Source organism: Lichenostomus cassidix, chromosome 2, assembly GCF_008360975.1.
Source record: "Lichenostomus cassidix isolate B80296 chromosome 2, HeHo_3.0, whole genome shotgun sequence".
Classification (NCBI taxonomy): Eukaryota; Metazoa; Chordata; class Aves; order Passeriformes; family Meliphagidae; genus Lichenostomus; species Lichenostomus cassidix.
Genome location: NC_139482.1, coordinates 110,069,846 through 110,089,569, shown reverse-complemented (window position 1 = coordinate 110,089,569; position 19,724 = coordinate 110,069,846). Strand labels below are relative to the sequence as shown.

Genomic DNA, 19,724 nt, shown 5'->3' with positions numbered 1-19,724 from the left:
TTGGTCGGTTGGTTGGTTTGTTTTTGGTGGGGTTTTTTTTGCTGGTTATGTTTTGGGATTTCTTTAGCATGTTTGTCTTGCTCTTTGGGTATGAATCAATGAATGATGGTAAAATTGAGGCAAAATTTTATGAACAAGCAGTAACATCTTCATCCAAAAATCAAGTTTTATTCTCATTGTGGCCATTAAGAACAGAAATAGGAATTCTGGGAGGTTTCTTCTGGCTCGTGACGTCTCCTGTGTCAGTTTTTATGTGATTTACAGTGTGTTTGGTGAGTGCTTTCTGTTGGGGTTTGAGGTTTTTGTCTGTGGGTTTTTTCCCTCCTAAGGATGGTGTGGATTTTGCTGTACAATTTCATATTTTGATACTGCTTTTCAGTAGAATTATCTCTGAGGTCCAAAACACATTTCCTTCAATGCTTTAAAGACAGCTTTTCCTTCAGTGCTTTAAATATGGGATTAATCCTGGATACAGAACTGGAGACTTACTTCTTTCATTTTAATGCTATATCTATCAACTTGAAGGATAGGCTATTTAACAGAATGAACTGAATATACTATACCTGTCCTTATTAATTTTGTCACTGCTTAATTTATAGTTTGTTCTGAGTTTTGCTTGATTTTAAGTAAAGGTTATCCTACCTGCTGTGTTAAATCCTTAAGACTGTCTGTGCCTAGTCACAAATTAAAAGTTTCAGTTTGTACAGTTGTGAGCCTGCTTGGGGATTCCCTTAATTAAACAACGTAGATGTGCTTTACCATTCAAAATCTGGCATGATGAAACCCTGGTCCTGGCTGGGCTGTGTTCATACAAGGCTGATACAGACACAACTAGAAGGGCTCTGTTTGCTTGTTTGTTTTATAGCATATGTGTTTTTGAGACTTAGATGGTTTTTGTTCAGAAGGAATGCTAAGAAAAATGTGGAACATCCCAAAGCAGAAGGAGCAGCAAGCTTCCTTACTTTGCTGGACATACTGACCTGTTGGACTTTGTCAGCCAGTTGCTTAAATGTCTGTGGTATCTGCAGCAAAATTCCAGCAATAACTTAATTTCCTCCTGCATATTAATTTCAGATGCTTCTTTCCACATTGATTAGATTTGAATAGGGGAGGGAGAAACATTGTTTTCCAAAAGCCAGCTGTTTCAATCAGAGTGAGAGGAAACAGGTAGCAAGACACTGGAGTTCTGTTAATGGAAGAACTTGCACAGGATTTTTGATACACAGCTTTAGGGTTAGACCAAAGACTGAAATTTTGTTACTTTGCTTTCTGAAATCACTAAGACATTGAAGAGGAGAGGTTTGAAAGATCTTTGTATGTCAGTGTGATTCATGTGTCTTAAGGCATGTTGGGGAGCTCAAGTGCTGTTTGTGTAGTTATTTAATAAATTTAATTTCAGATACTCTTTTTTTTTTTTCCCAGAAAGGCAGATTATTTAATATTGTAAGCGTAATAGAAATTCACTACTCTCTTTTGCTTTTTTGTGAAGTCAAACCACTGAGCAGAATTTTCACTGCTGTTTCATTATAGTAAAGATTTATATTTTTTGCATTTTAGTTTTATATTCTTGATTTTTATATATGTTTGTGTGTGAGTGTGCATGTCTATCTGGTGATAGAGTCACAACTTAAAAATTCCTGAGACGTGTAAGTATATAATGTGAACTATTACTTTGTGTCCCAGTGTTCCATTTGCCTTGGTGCTTTTATTTTTTATCCCCTTTTTATAACATGAACCCATACTCAATTGCCAGAAGAGAAAGAACTGGAAGAACTCTGCCTATTCAGTCATACATAGTTTATATCGTGAAATGTGGAGACGGGTAAGGTCATATAGCTGATTGTCTTTCACCTAGGAATCACGAGTAGGAAAAATCTGTTTTAGAAAAATACCATATTTAAATATATTCAGACTTCTCTTAAACAGTAATAATTGTTTGGTGTGAACATATGTCTGCAATTGTTTGGAAACACAGCCCGGATGTTATCCAGATGCAGCTCCACTGAACAAAACACTTGATGTTGCCTCGAGGAGTCCAGATGTCATGTTAGGCAAAATTCCCACTACGGCTGTCAAAAGCAGTGTGCTTGCAGGAAGACCTAATTGTTTCTGCGTTTCACTGGAAGGCTGTGCTCTGTTATTGCCTACCAGTGCCTTCGGGAGATTAGAAGGGCTCGGACTGCCCAGCTGTCGTGGTTTGGAGGAGGGAGTTTTGTTTGGAGGCAGTGGATCACATTTCAGTGTGTTTTGTAGTTACTCTGCCAGCGAGGAAAGCGACAGCACGAGTGGTCAGTGAAGAGGGCGGGGTGACCGCGGGGGGAATTAGCTCAAATGGTAGAGCGCTCGCTTAGCATGCGAGAGGTAGCGGGATCGATGCCCGCATTCTCCAGTGTTTACTGTGCCGCTGTTTTTACATTTAGATGTATTTTCCTGTAGCGGTTTCCTAAGGATTAAAATGCGTCCGTTTTAAGACGCGTTTGCATTATATGAATGATGTAAGTTTTTAACGTTGATCAAAGCCGAGCTTTTTTTTTTTTTCTTTTTTCTTTTTTTTTTTTTTTAAGTGTAGATTATTTTCTTTTCGTGGCTAGAGGAAGAAATTTGGGGCTCCTATGAGAGACCGAGTATCGCTTGAAACTCACGTTAGGAACAAGCGTGCCCTGCCCATCCCAGAACGCAGAATAGCTGGAGAGACAGTAATTCTGTGGGGAGCTAATGATTTATATAGACAACTTCAAAGTTTTACATCTTCGCAGAGACAATCATTAAAAATGCACTCGTAAGGGACGGAAGTGACTTTTTTTTCCCCCTATATTACAGAAAAATAGACTACTTCAGATGGGCTTGTGAAGAAATTGTTTTTCAGAGAGTGCACAAGTATAATCTTGATAATTGAAACTTCTCCACCTCTCTTTGCCGTGTGAGATGGTCTGCATTACCAGCTGTGGATTTTCTAGCACAAAGCGGGACAGTTTATGGAAGAAAATCTTTTTCCCCTGGCGCCACCGCCGATCAAAACACTGGAGAATGCGGGCATCGATCCCGCTACCTCTCGCATGCTAAGCGAGCGCTCTACCATTTGAGCTAATTCCCCCTGCTGGCGGCATTGCGGGGTGGCTGCACTTGTGCTGTACCGCAGCGCGGCTGCTTCGGCTAGAACTGCTGTGTTGAGTCACTCTGCTTAACAGCACTGAGTCACCTCTATTCATGTGGAAGGGTCGGTGGCTGAAAAGTCAGGCTGCACACTTGACATATGAGGAGCATTTTCTGCTATGTTCTTTGGATAAAACAACTCATTTCCCTGAGCAGTGCATCCTCTAGCGTTTATTCAGGACAGAGAGAGAGCTATTTTTTTTTTACATCTCTTGCAGTGGAAATACAAAAAGACTTGTAAATCTAGAAAGTCTAGTCTTAAAAGTCACTGAAGCACGGTGAGATTTTCCTTCTCCTTTTTTTTTCCCCAAGTCTTTAGTTCCTTTTCCAACTTTATTTTTTAATTAAACACAGACAAGTGATAAATACAATGTTTAAAAGTTCATGTTTATCATAGTTTGTGGAGAGAAAGAATTGATTTATTTATTCCTATATTATATTCTAGGAATCATTTCTATTTCTACCTTTATTTATTGTCTTTGATAATTCTGTTAAAATAGTATTGCATATTAAATATGTGGGATTACTAAGAACATTTCTGAAATAGAAAAATTCTCATGTAGTCATACTAACTGAGTTTGCAGTAGGAAGCACGTTGCTAAAGCTCTATTCACAGGTTGTTAAATGAAAGAATGCATTCTGGATTTCAAGAAGGAAAATGTAGTTTGCAGGGAGAATGGATACACTGATATGCTCTGTTTAAATGCAGAGGAGTAAGTCTTGCTAGTAAACTAGAGTGTGTGTAGTAAGCTGACTGGTGGTTTTCTCTGAAGGATTTAACTTACTGGTTGGCAGCATTCAGTCAAAAGAAAATAAATTAGAAAATTGAGCCTCATCAAGTTAAAACTTTTCTGAGGTAAGGTAGTACTCCAAATCAATTACAATCCAGATTCAGGTCAAGATGTGGAACTACAAGTACGCTGTTGCTGCAAACATTCTCTCAAAATTCAAACATTCTCCTGCCTGACTTCAGTCTCTGCACAATAAAAAAATTTAAAAATTGTCCTTAACACTTGCATTATACTGTAGCTGATTTTATCTACCTCAGTTGAGTATACTTGAGGGGGAAAGCAAACATGCAGAAGCAGTTTCAGTCCTTCTCACAGGCACGTGTGCATCTTAGGCTCACTGATGGCCCACAGCCTGCCTGTGGCCAGGATCTCTCCCGTGTCATGTTTCACAAAGTTCAGCTCTATGAACAGTTTTCTTTATCTGCCCTGTGCAATGTGAGTTATTATGAAAAAGGCAGATTACCTCTCCCTGTTTCTCATCTCCATATTTGGCTCTGCTGACACTGAAAAGGCCTAAAGCTTCACCCATTCAGCTCACAGGAAAACAGTTTGTTTAATGCCTAAGTGAGAAAAGGAAAGATGTCTGCACTATTTTCAATTATTAAAACAGGTATTTTATATAATTGACAACATTGTTTTGTGATCTTGAATTTGTTGTGTTGCTAAGTTTTCATGTAACATGGCAAGTAAAATTGGGTTGGGAAAACTTCCTTACTCATGTCTGAAAAACAGCCTGACTTTCTTAGATCCATTAAAACACAAATTAGGGTGTTTCAGTTCTGAAGGCTTTGTGTCTGCATACTTTCATTTAACACAGATCACTTCAATGCATCTCTTGTCAATACTAGTGAAAACTGATACAAATTAATTGAATCAGGCTTGAGTTTTCCTTTCTAGATGGTCTCCTGAGGGGACATCAGGGCAAATGCGGGTTTTGTATTATCCTCAAGCTGCTCCACTGCATCGTCTGTGATGTGATTTCCCTCAGTTCAGGAGAAGGACAAATCTAGTGTCAGGTGGCACTGAAAGGCTGCAGGGCAGGAGTTTGTCGTTCCAGCTAGCATGAAGTGCCTTATCCCATTAATCTGCCTCATCACGTTAGGGGTTTTGTCAGCTTGGCTAAAACCACAGACAGCTCAAGGTCGGGCGGTAGGGGAATGTTCTGAAGGCTGCTCTGGGGTTTCTCGCCGCCGTGAAAGAGCAGAATAAACGCGAGGGGCGCAGTTTGTGATGTGACTGTTGAACTGTACAGTTACAGGATGCCGCAAGCAAACACAGGGGAATTAGCTCAAATGGTAGAGCGCTCGCTTAGCATGCGAGAGGTAGCGGGATCGATGCCCGCATTCTCCACTGTCGGTTTTGCTCGTGGTAGGAGTAAAAACGGTACTACATAGATCTTAAAAAATTATTTAAATAAAGCATGACATTTATAGCGAGAAAATTAGCTGCCACAACCCACTTTCTTTCGTGAATGGCAAATAGCAAGCTGGTTTTTTTTAAATTGTTTTGTACATGCAGCTAAAAAACACGTCAGTTACAGTTTGCCTTGTTTCTTGCTGCTTGATTTGGAAATGCTAAATGAAATACTACAAATTTATTATTTCAGAATTGAAGTTGAACATGTTTTCGTTCATGAACAGAGGGACCAGAGCAAAGGAGAAAAGTACGTTCGACATGTATAACTGCAGTTCTCAGTGCATGCAGAGGACCGGAGTTCTGCAATGCCCCACAGTGGTTTCACAGGGGGGAATTAGCTCAAATGGTAGAGCGCTCGCTTAGCATGCGAGAGGTAGCGGGATCGATGCCCGCATTCTCCAGTGTTTTGCCATACAGGAATTGATCCAAACTACCAAACAGAATGTGCAACTATTACTGCAAAATGTTAACTTTGTTTTAATTCGAGTAGAATTGATATTTTTCCTTCCTCTTTTCCTTCCTTTGTCCTTACTACCTAAATCAAGCTTATATAACTGTATAGGTCAATCCTCTGTTGCAATAGTTGATTTCCTGGACAGTGGAAGTTAAATTTAGCAAAAAGAGAATTCTGCAGTATGGTTAATGAAAAACAACATGTCGTGGTTTAACCCCAGCCAGCAACCAAGCCCCACATAGGTGTTCACTCACTCCCCCACCAATGGGAACAGGGAGGCAATTGGAAGTGTAAAAGCTAGAGAGCTCAATGGTTGAGATAAAGACAGTTTAATAGGGAAAGCAAGGAATTAATTCACTGCTTCCCATGGGCAGGCAGGTGTTCAGTCATCCCCAGGAGAGCAGGGTCCCAGCATGTGTAATGGTTACTTGGGAAGACAAACCCATCACTCAAAATGTTCCCCTCTTCCTCCTTCTCCCTCCCAGTTTATATACTGGGCATGATGTCACATGGTGTGGAACATCCCTATGGTCACTTGGGGTCACCTGTCCCGGCTGTCTCTTCCCAAACTGCCATGCCAACCTGACAGTATGAGAAGCAGAAAAAGCCTTGGCTCTGTGCAAGCTCTGCTCAGCAGTAACAGAAACAGTTCTATATTATCAACCCTGTGATATCAGCATAAATCCAAAACACAGCCCCATACCAGTCACTGTGAAAAAAATTACCTATACCACATCCAAAATCAGCACACAATGAATGAATGATGGTAGAGACCTGAATTAGTATGTCTTGATCATGTGGTGGAAATAGTTTAGGAGTGCTTTTTGTTCCTCAGCTGTCCATTGTGATCCCTGCCCAGATATATAGGATCTCTTTTCACTAATGATTTCTATGAAGCTGTAGTATGAGCTGGATTGGTCAATTTAAGTTTACAGCTAAAAGCTGTCACTTCTTTCCTCCCAAGTTTGTGTCCTAGAAAGCACATTCCAGCATCCATGTCTTTTAGCTATGGCCTGTGTGCAAGTTATAATTGAGATCCTCAGACTTCTCTCCACTTCCATTTTGCAGAGCTGCCTTTGAGACACTAATGCCTGCTACACTTGTGTTAGAGCTTCAGAGATAACCTTGACCATTTGATTCTCTGACTTCCCCCAACACCTTAAAAATTTCTTCTGATCTTTCTCCACATGTGTATTTCATTATGGTGCAGTTTCCCCTGACCCTTCTAGAAGCAGTTGCATAGCAAGCTTTTTAGATCTGTGACCAGTGATGCTAAATTTGTTGTGTCTTGTGTGTTAATTGAGCACCTCACAGTGTGCAAAAAGGCCTACATATTTCTTCACATCTTCTGTCCATGAACGAGGAAGAAAATGTGCATGGAACTAGAAAAATTTATTATTCCACTTTTTGGCATGTCTCTGGAGGCCAAAAACTAAACCTTCTCCTTGAACTCTCAGGCATACCTAAAAAATCATAGCATACCGAAATACCAGACTTAGTGACTACTTTCAGTATGATCAGTAGACAGAAGATACTGAGTGGTCATACTAAAGGCCATTTTTCTGAAAAGTCTGGGGTGTCCTTACAGCTGCTGTGTAGGCACTTACATTCAGCAAGGTTTCTCAGTGCACCAAGTGTTGCCACTGTGTTCTTCTCCCCCTAACATCCTGTGGTAAACCTGCCTTATAAAGAATTATTTCTGATCGTTATTTTTGCTATGTCATTTTTTATCTCATCAACTGTAAGAAGTGTGGACAATGGTAACTTAGATATCTGTCTCAGGAATGTCTAATGATTAGAGAAAGACTCATCATTCTTTCACAATGAACACTGAGTATAATCCAAGATCACTTCAAGTAAGTCAATAGATTGATTATTCTTTTTTTCCCTCTTCATGAAGTGAAGGCAGAGTACAGTTTGGAGTATTTCTCAGTAACATCCATATTCCAAGTTCTGGTGAAACAGTTATGCAAGGATTCTAACCTGCTCTTTGCACTTAAATAAAATAGACCATATAAAGCAGTTCTGCCACTTGGTACAGCTGAGGAAGGTCAACATAGCATTGTATTTTTCTACAAAAAAACCACCAGTACCAGGCATTTGGGAATATTATTGTAAACAGGCTACAAGACTTGTTCTTTCAGGACTGATCATATGCCATTATGCCAAGGGTATCTTAATTTATCCAGTCATACTTAAAACTGAAGTAAAGAAATGTGGTTTCAAGTGGAATCTTTCTGCCTTTTTTACACTGAGGATACTTCCAGAGTACACACGGGTCAAACAAAACAAACAAACAGATAAAAACCAAAAGCAAAGTTCCTTTCATGCTCTCACAATGAACTTAAAAAAATTGCAGAATTCTAGACTGAAGAGTGTTCAGCACAGGATATGCTGATTTGTACTTGACATGAACAAAAGAGAGTCCTTTTAAGTCAAATAATTTTATTTCAGCTTACAGCAGTACTAACAGTAAAAACTGCAGTTACTAAGAAGTCATTTAAGATGAATTTTTACAATTCAGTTGGAAATACAGGCAATATTGCTAGCATGCTCTAAAAAGTCTCATAAAAACACAGAGCCCTTGACCTATTAGTAATTACATTTAGCTAAAATGTAAAGAGCATTATTGACATGAAGATTTTTTAGGAATGTTGTAATATCTTGTAATTGCAGAAGTGTCACTTAGTCATAACTACTCTTGTCACAGCAAGTGATACCCCAAACCTTGAAAATCTTGCAGAGTGGCAATACAGTAAGGCAAAGTGAAGCCATTTGGCTGGCAAGGAAAGCCTATGCCTGTCATAGCAAATGACAGCCCCAAATCTCAGAGATCTTGCAGGCTGACACTATCTTGAGTGAGGCGAAGTACAAGTTGTGACAGCAGGCTCTCAAGCACAGGGTAACTCACAGCAGCCTCACAGTCTTTCCAGTCACAGTCAAGAAGTCCTCATCAGCCAAGGCACGAAGCGCTTCTTCAAACATTTCCTTCGTGACAGCCTTAAAGAAAAGGAGGAAATCAAATAAAGATGGGGAAAATACTTCAAACGTAGTAAAAATGCTGTACTTTCTACCGATTTTCTAATATTTTTATTTGAAGTTTTATTTTGTTCTATTTGAAATTTGAAGCCTGGCCTGGAACGCTGAAGCTAAGTTTGCTAATTCCAGAAGCCATAATAAACTAATATACAGCAGATTCAGCTCCTTTGTCTGTAAGAGAGTTGGCTTTCTAGTCATGCCAACAGGAAAAATTGATGTTTCCTTTCCTTTCACAACATGATTTGAGAACAAGAATGTTCATTTGAAAAAAAATGCTTTTAAAAATTAATGGAAATGTAAAAACAAAGCAGGAAACTTACTGTATCAGACTGTGCTCGGAGATCATCCAAAAGCTGCTGGTACTTCAAAGATGGTGCTTTACCCTTTGATTGGATGAGCTTCCGTAAGGCTTGAGCCAACTCCTCTTTCCGCTTACGAGCTGTTGCGCTCATTCCTTATAAAAGGAAAGAAAAAAGCTTTTAGCAATCAGCCAAGGAGGACACATTACATTACATTTTAAAAATCACAAAATCCCAACAGCAGCCTTGCTTTAACACTACAGAAGCACGAACCTGTTGTGAGAATGGATATGTCCACAATTCCAGTCCTTGGATCAGTGGCAGATTGTTTCAGTGCTTCCCGATGGAGGCGTTTTGCTTCCTCTACATCAATGGCTTCAACCTTGTCAGAGAAGCGCACCTTGGCGTGTGCCTCTGCCAGCCTGATCAGAGACTCCAGCTGCCGGGGGTATGCAGAAACCATTCCCCTGCCACTGCCAATCTTCCTCATGTCCACGTACGCCTGAGAGGGACACAGTCGTTACATCATTCAGTACATCTTGGCATATTCGTTCTTTTTCAGTCCCCTGCATCCCCCACCTCTTATTTCAGAATATGAGCAATTCTGGCAAGCCATTCCAAACACTGTATTTCTTCTCGCACAGTTCTTCTGCAGTGATGAATAACCACATCACATAACTTCTTTCCATTATAAATAAATTACATCATGGTAATGAATCAAGTTTTGAATCACTTTAAGAATTTCACACTAGTCCTATATAGCAGTACTTGTGTCTATGATGGTACATCGATTTTGCTTCAGTAGAATTTAATGTGTTTTTTATGATGGAACCAAACCAACATATCTGAAAGCTAAACGTAAGAATGCAGAACGACATTTCATCTCATCCCTCTTTCCTTTAGAGACCTTCTCTTTTTTCAAGGATCTTACAGAAAGTTGTTACGTAGATAGAGAGTGTACATATGAGGGAATTTCACCACTTCTGACAAGTCAGGAAAGACTCTGAACATTCTCAGCAGCAATTCCTTTACCTCAATAAGGGCTTGGCTTGCTTCTTCACCTAATCTGGGATTTACATAACCACGAGCATATGCAATGTAATCCCTCAATACTGCCATATCCATGTATTCCTCCTCCATCTGTTCTTCAGTTTGATAGTACAGTGAAACCAAATGGCGAGCAAGGCGTCTGTCATAAGCTTCATCACGTGGATCCAACATCAAAAAGATCAAGTCAAATCTGAATGGGATAGGATCCAGCATTAGTGTGCACACTTTCTTGTCATTTAGGTACTTTGTTTAGGGGGTTTGACTTAACAAGTACAGGCAGGAGTTACTAGACTGTAAATTCCTACTCTAAGTAGAAATTGCATTCTTAAACTGGAAAGAAAATTTTTTTAGAATTCTCAAGGTATAGAACAGCACAATGGATTTGTTTACATCCTATGGAATTGAAATTTTGAAAGTGAGGTACGTTCTGCAAAATTCAGAGATTCCATGTTCAAGGCTGACATATTTTATTAAAAAAGCCACGCACACCAAAAAAAAAGCATGCACCACAAACAAAAAATCCCGCACATACAACAAATACACAGAACAAACTTGCTGCTAAAGATACTGCCCTGAAAGGCAACAGAAAAAAAATACAAGTAAATAAACTACAAATTCAAAAAGCACTTGAAGTTTAATCCTGAAGAAAAATGGTTTATAATTCTACAAACAATATATTCAACTAGTCTCAACTATAAGCCGACATGGATAATATATTTTTAGCCAGCCAATAATTAATTTTTCTAAGCTTAAATCCAATAAATGGTGGAATTGAGGACTACTCAAACCTAGTTTCATCCAGTACATGTGCACTAAGGTGTCATTTGATATTAAGTAGCTAAATGAAGCAGTTCTTAATTGAAATTCTCAGGATGTCTTCTATACCATCAGTGTGTACTTCAAATTTCCAGTTAGTGTGGGAATTAACCAAGACACAACTTCAGAGCATAGTTTAAGTTTCTGTCAGCAGACACTAAATGTGGTTCTCTAACAGCTACTGCCCAAATAACTTAACTAGCACTGCTGCCTCCCCAGCTGAACTTTACAGAGCAACATGAAGCAGGCACAGATCTTAGGATTCTACTACCTCTGCTCCAAGTTCCCTGATCATCAGTGTTTCACTTTAAAAGCTTTATGGAGCTATGAAAAGCATCCTGAATTTTTGTTAGTTACAATACCCTAAGTTTCAGAACAGCTCTTTTGTAGATGACTATGAAACAACAACACAGAATAAAAGAGATCCTAGAGATTTTACCACACCTGTGGTTCAAGGTCAACATGTAAATACTAAAAGACACTTCTCTGCTCACATAGAAATTGTAGGAACAGCGTTTGAAGTAAGTGCTATGGAAGTTTTTCACTAGGCAGCAAACACAGTTGTTCTAATCTATTATATTTAATCATTTTCAGAAGAGGAAGTGTAACATCTCCTAGAAATGACACATGCAGCACAGTTCAGTACCTTGAGAGCAGTGTATGAGGAAGCTGAATGTTTTCAATAGTAGTCTTTTTCGGATTCCACTGTGATTCTATAGGATTAGCTGCTGCTAGGATAGATGTTCGAGCGTTCAATTGGCAAATAATTCCAGCCTGTCAGAAGGAAAAAAACCATTTCTGAAACCAGATGCAACTATGTGCCACCAAAACATTTTCCCCCAAATTTCATGATATCACCAATGTTATTAAGTGGGTTCTGTAGTAAAAAACTGCACTGCAAAAGCTTTTGATTAAAGCAAGAACAAAAGCCTCTAGGAATACTTCAATTTGCTATGGGATACTTAAAAAGATGTTTACCTTTGCAATGGAGAGTGTCTGTTGTTCCATTACTTCATGTAGAACTGACCTTGTGCTTTCATTCATTTTATCAAACTCATCAATGCAGCAAATGCCATTGTCACTAAGTACCAGGGCACCTGTCTGAAGAACCAGCTGCCTTGTTTCTGGGTCCTTCATCACGTATGCAGTGAGACCAACTGCACTTGAGCCTTTGCCAGAAGTATATTGGCCTCGAGGAACCAGGTTATACACATACTGGAGCAGCTGGGATTTGCTGGTACCAGGATCACCACAGAGAAGAATGTTGATCTCTGCACGAAAATTCCCTCTGCCTGTGTGAGTAAAATCCTTCCTTGATCCCCCAAAAAGCTGAAGCAGAATACCCTATAAAAATGAAAACATCACTTCTTGTATAGATGTAACAGAGCAAATCCAACTGTTCAACTGAAACATCTAAAAAACAAACGCTGCTAAAATGAACACAACTCAGTGCATCTGGATTTCAAACATTAAAGACAGAAATTTTACATGTCGTTGGAACTTAAAGAATCTGAAGGGTCTTTAGCTTTTCTCAACTCCACCCCCTAGACTTGATGTGCCTTGCTGGCATGTTTGAAGGTTACAATAAATTGCATAGTCACTACTGTGTTTCCATTTCATGAGTAAATCATTGTATGGTTTTGAGTTATAATTTGAGAAACCTGTGAACTGTAATAATGTATAAATCAATTAAAAACACTCCAAAGGAATATACTTCGAAGAGTGTTTGATGTCTAACAATACCATGAGACTTGCTACTGACTACGGTTTTTGCGATGTTGTAGTACCTCGGTTTACACTTTATTGGAAAAGTCCCTTCTTGGATATATCTGAGTAAATGTTTTGATACTCCATAATTCAAAGCCAACCAAATGTCATTTTGAAGCTACTCTTCCCTTTTGGATGCCTCTTTTCAGCAAGCACTTACTATGTTACAACTACTTGTTTTCCTTTGATAATCAGTAATCCGAACTTCCAAAAAATGTCCAAGTTGCATCCTGCAATTAAGTCTTCCCAGTTCTACTGCCTTCCTACCTTTTCAGTATCTTTCCTCTAATTAACAGTCCTTAATAGATTGAAAAGAATTGTGATACACTTAAAACCAACTCCACTCTGACAAGGCCATGACATTTTGACTGCTCAAGACACAGCTTTTTGAGTTTTTAAGCTTCAAGAATACTTCCACAACAAACAGTAATTACAAATAAACTCATATAAATACATATCTTACAAGAAAAATACAGAACTTTTCACCTTTTTGATATCTTCATGCTCATAGATACTTGGAGCCAACGCTAAAGCAAGTCTCTCATATATGTCTGCTTTTTTAGACAGCTCTTTGAGCATTTCCACACGTTCCTCTGTAAACCTCTTCTGCTCCGTTTCCTCATCAACACCATGCAGGCGTTTGGAGTCTGTCTTGCGATAGTGTATGACGTCAATGTGGGTTTTATACACGGATTTGACAGTGCTGACCCGGGGATTCTCTCGGATGGGGACTGCCCTGTAGATGCCTAAATACAAATTTTAATCACGCTATTAGATGTGGAGAACCATGGTAATTCCAAACCCTAAAAAGTTTACAAGTTCCCTGGAAGAGTAAGGTTTTTCTAAACAATCAAAATACTTTATCATCTCATTTCTCACTTCAAGTCATGTAGAAGCCATATTTAAGTAATCCAAACCCTATTTTTGCAGATAAATGTGTGTTTTACCTACCACAAGTGTTCTCAACAATGAAAGCATTTGTGAAAAAAAAATGAAGGCTTGATAGTTTTGAAATTCCCACTCCAGTTAGCCTTTCCCCTTTTTTTTAAGTGCCAAGTTTAATAACAGCTTTCTAATGCATTTCAAATAGCTTGGTTTTTTTACAGCAGTTGTTTTAAAGCAAAGTGGTTTATAAAATGTTGCTGCAGTATCACAAGACTTACTTTACATTATCACTCCCCTGACTGCAGACCTTATTTAAGATACTTCCTCTTCTTCAGCTACAGTTTCAGAATGAAGAAATCAAGGTCAGACAACCTGGAGACTATCTAGTCCAACCACGGGCTCAAAGTGGAGTCTGCTGGAGTCCACTGCTTGCTAAAGGCTGTGTCCAATCAGGTTTTGGATATCTCTAAGGACAAGGACTCCACACAGCCTTGCCAGGCAACCTGTGATGCAGCTCGACTACATTGACAGTAAAAAAGTTCTTCTTTTAACTGGAATTGCCTGTATCTCAGCTTGTGTCCTCTGTGTGCCACTAGGCATCACTAAAAAGTCTGGCTTTGCCTTCTTGGCACTACTGCCCCTCCACCCACACCAAATCAGGTATTTCTAAACATGCTTTTAAGATTTCCCCAAGCCTTCTTCTCCAGGCTGAGTAGTTCCAGCTTTCTTGGCCTTTCCATGTATGACAGAGGTTTCTGTTACCATCCTAGCCCTTTGGTGAATTCACTGCTGTATGTTCATGTCTCCCTTGCCCAGGGAGACCCCACAACTGGACCCAGTACTCTTTCAACCTGCTGGCAGCACCCCTAATACAGCCCAGGAGAATGCTGGCACCACAGTATCAAGCACTGCTTCCTTTGTTTTTTGTCTGCAAGTTTAATGAGGGTGTACAAGACCGTCCCAATCAGAAAAGGTTTCCATGATTATTGGCTCTATTACCTTTCCCAGGAGTGAAGATGAAGTTGACTGGGCTGCAGTTCCCCAGGTCTCCTCCTCACTCTAAGAAGTGACATTGGTTTTTTTTTTTAATATTTTAGCCAAAGATAACTAAGGAGCCTTGCAAAGAAAGTGTCCAGCTCTCACAGAACTGCCAAGTGCATCCCATCAGGTCCCTTTACACACAGTTAGGATCAATGGAAAAGAAGAATGGAAATACTCAAACCAAATTTTACCTGTGACATTAACTCTGTCACCTGGCTGGACTTTATCAACAAGGTCATTGTGAGCAAAGAGCACAACTGTATGTGGGGTCTGTCCAGCTGGCATGTCTTCAGGAGACTCCTGCAGTTTGATCTAGCAAAAACACCACTTTAAGTTTCAGTTCGAAAAAAGCAAAGCTTTTCCACAGAGTATGCAACAGAATTTTGTATTAACTGTCTTCAGCATTGTTTTCAATCAGGAACATCGCTCAGGAACAAACCCCCCCACCCCCCCAAACAGCAAAACTAATTACTGATTAAAAGAGTTGATGAAAATGAGAATTCTGCTGATTACTAATGGAATGGCTAAAATGCTGCTACAGACATGGCTCAGCTATTGTAGACAGAAGCGGATGTACTGTATATAAAGGGGCTTCCATATAGAAACATTAAGAGGCGTACATTTCACTCTCCTAATGCATTTCTTCTCCAAAGTAGATTTACTGTTTTACCAAGTTGTTTCACCCATTTTCATGTTCCCAAATACTTTCCCTTTGCAAAGCGTTCAGTCTTAAGATACAAAATTAATGCTACTGATTATTTTAGGAGGGTAGGGAAGCAAAAACTAGGAACTGTTTCATTTTAGCCACTATTAGCCACTACCTAAGCAAACATACCATCTGTTTGTCAGAAAACATGGATCTGTTGTGAATCAGTGCCATGCTGTGCGTTGTGTTACAGTTCTTGCACACTGATGGTTCAGCAATCCTGCCACGGTCGATTTCCACTCTGGTGGTGAAGGCGCAAACCTGGCATCTAAAGAATGCTTCCTGCATCTCAGGAATTAACTGGGAGCTTCTGATAACCATGCCACTGATGGTGATGAGTTGATCAATGTCTACAAAAAACACAGAGATTCAGGTCACGACCTCATACTCCTAAAATTTAAATAACCATTTCATGTTACAATAGGTTTTAGGCAGGAGCAAACATTCAGTTAGGTTACTACTATTTTGTTTGAGCAAAAAGAATCATAAATGCACAGAACAAACACTCTAACTTACAGGAGTATGTATACAATAGAAAGAATCCTGTGCACTTGTAGAAGAACAGAAGTAGTTGATGATAGGAGAGATTTCCTGTATGGTTAGATTAAATCTGCATTTGGGCTCTAAAGCATTTGCTTCTGAAACAGACATATGAGTGGAAGACATTGATCTGGATAGACCACAAGTACAGTTTTATATATTCTTAATGTAATTCTATGTTAGTATTCATTGAGTTTATGAAAATCTTTAAGATTCTTTTCTAACATGGTAAGCAAAAAGTTTACCTTCAGGGTTTAGATTTCTCATATTCCTGGTCTTCAGTGCATTGTATGGCCTCACTTGAATCTGATGCTCTAGTATTGAATCAGGGTAACGATCAAAAAAGATCTCATTGGCAGCCATGTCAAATGTTGGGATAACTTCCTATATAAAATCATTAGAAACAACTTAAATCACAGAATGAAGTAATGTTGCATTTAGCATTTTATGTGCAGCTGATCAGCTGGGAATGAGTATTTTCCTGCATAACAAATAACTTGCTGTTTGGATCATATTCATTCATTCACTTGAGTATTGCAAGGGGTGGGAGGGTAGTACAAGACTCTGGACATTGCAGTTCACCAGCTAACTTTGCATGCACGAGGTACTCACTGAATCTATGACCATCTATTACGAAACAGGACATTTTATATTCAGTAAAATAAAGCAGCCACTGATATTGCACCGATCACACCAAGTATGCACTGCATTTAAACAAGCATTTTAAAACCCCGAAATATGAAAGGGCCACCTGAAAGCCAGAAAACAAGTGTGCTACTTCACCTGAGGATAGCAGATCAGTTGCCTATAGAGGTTTTCATCAAATGATCGTAGATGGTCACAATTTACATTCAGGAATGGTTCCCCAACCATATTAATCTGCAAGGGAGTTAGGAAATCTTTAGATCAATGGCATGCCATGCAAGCCTGAAAAAAAGAAGAGCTGAATTCACTGCATTACAAGTACCTCTTGAAGTCGTTGCATATAGCGTGGCTCGTTAAGATCCAGGCCAATGTCTTCATCCTCTTTATCCAGTGGATCAATAAAGCGCTGGAGAAATCTCTGAATGTTAGAGGTAAAAGAAAGACAGAAAAATTAGCAGAATTTAGCAGTACAAACACCTACTTTGTATCAGATTCAGCTAATAGTTTTTAAAACCAAGCTAGCTTTTCATTTAAAAAAAAGAAGAAACATACCTGGAATTTTTCTTTGCATGAGGCCACATTAACATCTGTTCCCCAAATAACAAGCCTTTGTCCAAGAGATTGCTCAGTTGATACTAAATCCTCAGCCAGCTGCATGGAAACAAATGAAGCATATACAAATATATATATGTTTAAAAAGAAGTTGTCAAATACAAGAGGAGAGACATCCACCTACCCCATCTGAGTGTAAATCCACTTGTCTGGCTTTACGGGCAGACCCGAGATCAGGCCTCTGCCTGACTGGAGTTCCTCGCACACCACTTCGTGGGGTACCCTCTACCCTGGAGCTGGGTGTGCCGTAAGTCAGAGGTGAGCTGATGTCGAAGTCAAGAGGAATAGCTACAAAAGGAAGTGTTTTATAATGATTATCAAGATGGTTTACACCTAGAGCAGACTAAAATTCCTCTTGGTCTCATAATTCCTTTAACTCTGTCATGAAGCGAGTAGTATCAATCCAGTCCAGTGTTTTGTCAAAACACACAACAAAGATATTGCCAGTCTTCCTACAACTTTTCTTTGCATTAATAGCTCTTCTCAAAGATCCCAGGTTCTAATAAAGCTTCCCTAGAAAACTCTGTAGCATTTTGAAACTACATTGGAGTTGGAAGCATAAAAACATGCAGAATTTTAGATGAAACACATTTTTCAGTATTTTTGGGGCTGTAAAGCAAGTGACACAATTAACAGCTACTGGAATTAAGAACAATCCTATATGTAAAAGCAAAAAAGGCTTTCTATGGCAGACAACCTAGTTCCTTCTGCATTAGTAGTTTTACTACTTTATTCTATAAATAAAATTTAAGGTATAATTCCCAATACATACTCCATGCTAACTGGAAACTACGATAGAGATCTGCACCCCAGACACTGACTGTGCTCCTGTAGTGCTCACTATACTAAATTCAAATGAGAAACATGAGACAACGCTCATTTTTCCCTCGAGTGTTTTCCAGCCAGATCCGTTCCCGACGCTGGCTCGCCGCACGGCGGTGCAGGCGGGATCCCGGGCTGCATTCCCGAGCCCGCACAGCCACGGAGCTGCCCCAGCCCCGGCGTACCGGAGTGGCGGAACTGCGGCGGGCTGGAGAACAGCGCATCGGCGGCGCCGGGGCTCTGCACGTCGGCGGGCGGGGACGTGGGCATGGGCTGCAGGTCCCCGGTGGAGGTGGAGTCGTCTGCCCGACGCTTCTGGGAAGGAGGAGAGCGAGCATCTTGTGCTGCAAGACACAAGCGGACCAGAGCCGGCGTTACAAGTAGCCAGGCCGCCGCACCAGGCGGACCGAGGGGCGTTAGCAGATCACCCCCGGGGCGGAAGGTCCCAGCCCGCCGGTCCCTTCCCGCTGCAGCACTTACGAGTCGGGGGGTTGCTGCCCCGGCCGCGCTTGCCCCGGCGGCGGCTGGGGGTGGAGGCCGGCGAAGACATGGCGCTGCTGCGGCTCCCGCGGCGGTCCTACCTGGGGGTAGGGGTCGGCGAGAAGAATGAGAGCGGCGGGCGCTCCGCCACCGGCCGAGCCCCGACCGGCGGGTTTCCTCCCTTTCCTCCCCTGGCCAGCCGCGACCCCCGCCCGGCGCCCTCACCCACCTGTACGACCCCACAGACTCCACCGCACTCCGCGCCAAAGCCAGCGGCGTGCGCGCTCTCCCGGGCTTTCTGGCCAATAGCGAGGCGCGATCGTGACGGGAGCGCCCAACGGAGGCAGAAGGGGGGGATGCGGAACCGAGAAGGAAAGGAGGAAGGAGATGAATCCTTTGTACCAAGAGGTGAGGATCGAGCCCCGATCGACCTGCTACAGTAGAGCAAGAATTATGATGCAGGTTACTACCTGTGGTACGAGACAGAGGCTGCCCTCAGTAACGGCACATCGGCTCTCCCCCCGCAACCCAGAGTGGAGCCGCCCGCACCTCGCTGAATTTCGCGGCAAAATCTAGGGCTGCAGGGAGGCGTGGGGAGGTCGGAGCAGCCCATTCTCGGGGGGAGGGGGGGGGGGGGAAGAACCTACTACTGTATCCAGCCTTAGTGTGTCCGGTTCTGGACTCCTCAGTACAACACAGACCTGCAGCTCCCGGAGCGGGTCTAGCGGAGGGCAGTAAAGATGATTAACGGACTGGAGCATCTCTCTGATGAGGAAACGCTGAGGGAGCTGGGCCTGTACAGTCTCTGGAAGAGACGAGCGAGAGTGAATCTCATCAGTGTCTTATCTGAAGGGAGGATGACAATAGAACGGAGCAGGCTTCTTTTGGTGGTGCCCAGCAATAGGACAAGAGGCAGCGGGCAGAAACTGATGTTCAGGAAGTTCTACCTGAATATGAGGTAGAACCTCTTTACTGTGCAGTGACCGTGCACTGGAACAGGTTGCCCAGAGAGGTGGTGGAGTTTCCCTCTCCGGAGATATTCAAGAACGATCTGGACACAATCCTGTGCCATGTGCTCTAGGATGACCCTGCTTGGACAGGGACGTTGGACCAGATGGCCCACTGAGGTCCCTTCCAACATGACCCGTTTTGTGACTCTGTATGTGCATGTCCTGAGCCCATCCTGCCACGAGAGCCATAAAAGGGCC

At 41.3% G+C, this 19,724-nt stretch overlaps 1 protein-coding gene and 4 non-coding genes across 5 annotated transcripts; 3 read left to right on the top strand and 2 right to left on the bottom strand.

The window, feature by feature from the left end:
• Positions 1-2,316: 2,316 nt before the first annotated feature.
• TRNAA-AGC (transfer RNA alanine (anticodon AGC)) lies at positions 2,317-2,389 on the top strand. The gene has a single exon. It is a non-coding gene; the product is annotated as a tRNA-Ala (tRNA).
• Positions 2,390-3,021: 632 nt separating this feature from the next.
• Positions 3,022-3,094, bottom strand: TRNAA-AGC (transfer RNA alanine (anticodon AGC)). Its single transcript has one exon. It is a non-coding gene; the product is annotated as a tRNA-Ala (tRNA).
• A 2,127-nt stretch (positions 3,095-5,221) lies between these two features.
• Positions 5,222-5,294, top strand: TRNAA-AGC (transfer RNA alanine (anticodon AGC)). Its single transcript has one exon. It is a non-coding gene; the product is annotated as a tRNA-Ala (tRNA).
• A 394-nt stretch (positions 5,295-5,688) lies between these two features.
• TRNAA-AGC (transfer RNA alanine (anticodon AGC)) lies at positions 5,689-5,761 on the top strand. Its single transcript has one exon. It is a non-coding gene; the product is annotated as a tRNA-Ala (tRNA).
• Positions 5,762-8,242: 2,481 nt separating this feature from the next.
• On the bottom strand, positions 8,243-18,872 carry MCM4 (minichromosome maintenance complex component 4). Its single transcript, XM_085052807.1, has 17 exons — positions 18,746-18,872; positions 18,517-18,617; positions 18,222-18,380; positions 17,339-17,502; positions 17,155-17,253; positions 16,925-17,020; positions 16,741-16,836; positions 16,203-16,341; positions 15,547-15,767; positions 14,903-15,023; positions 13,272-13,531; positions 11,997-12,362; positions 11,665-11,792; positions 10,185-10,392; positions 9,426-9,654; positions 9,174-9,307; positions 8,243-8,814 (listed from the first exon to the last, which is right to left on the bottom strand). Exons 2-17 carry the CDS (start codon positions 18,584-18,586, stop codon positions 8,722-8,724), a joined length of 2,583 nt encoding a protein of 860 aa, XP_084908933.1. The 5' UTR covers positions 18,587-18,617; positions 18,746-18,872; the 3' UTR covers positions 8,243-8,721.
• Between the last annotated feature and the right edge of the window lie 852 nt (positions 18,873-19,724).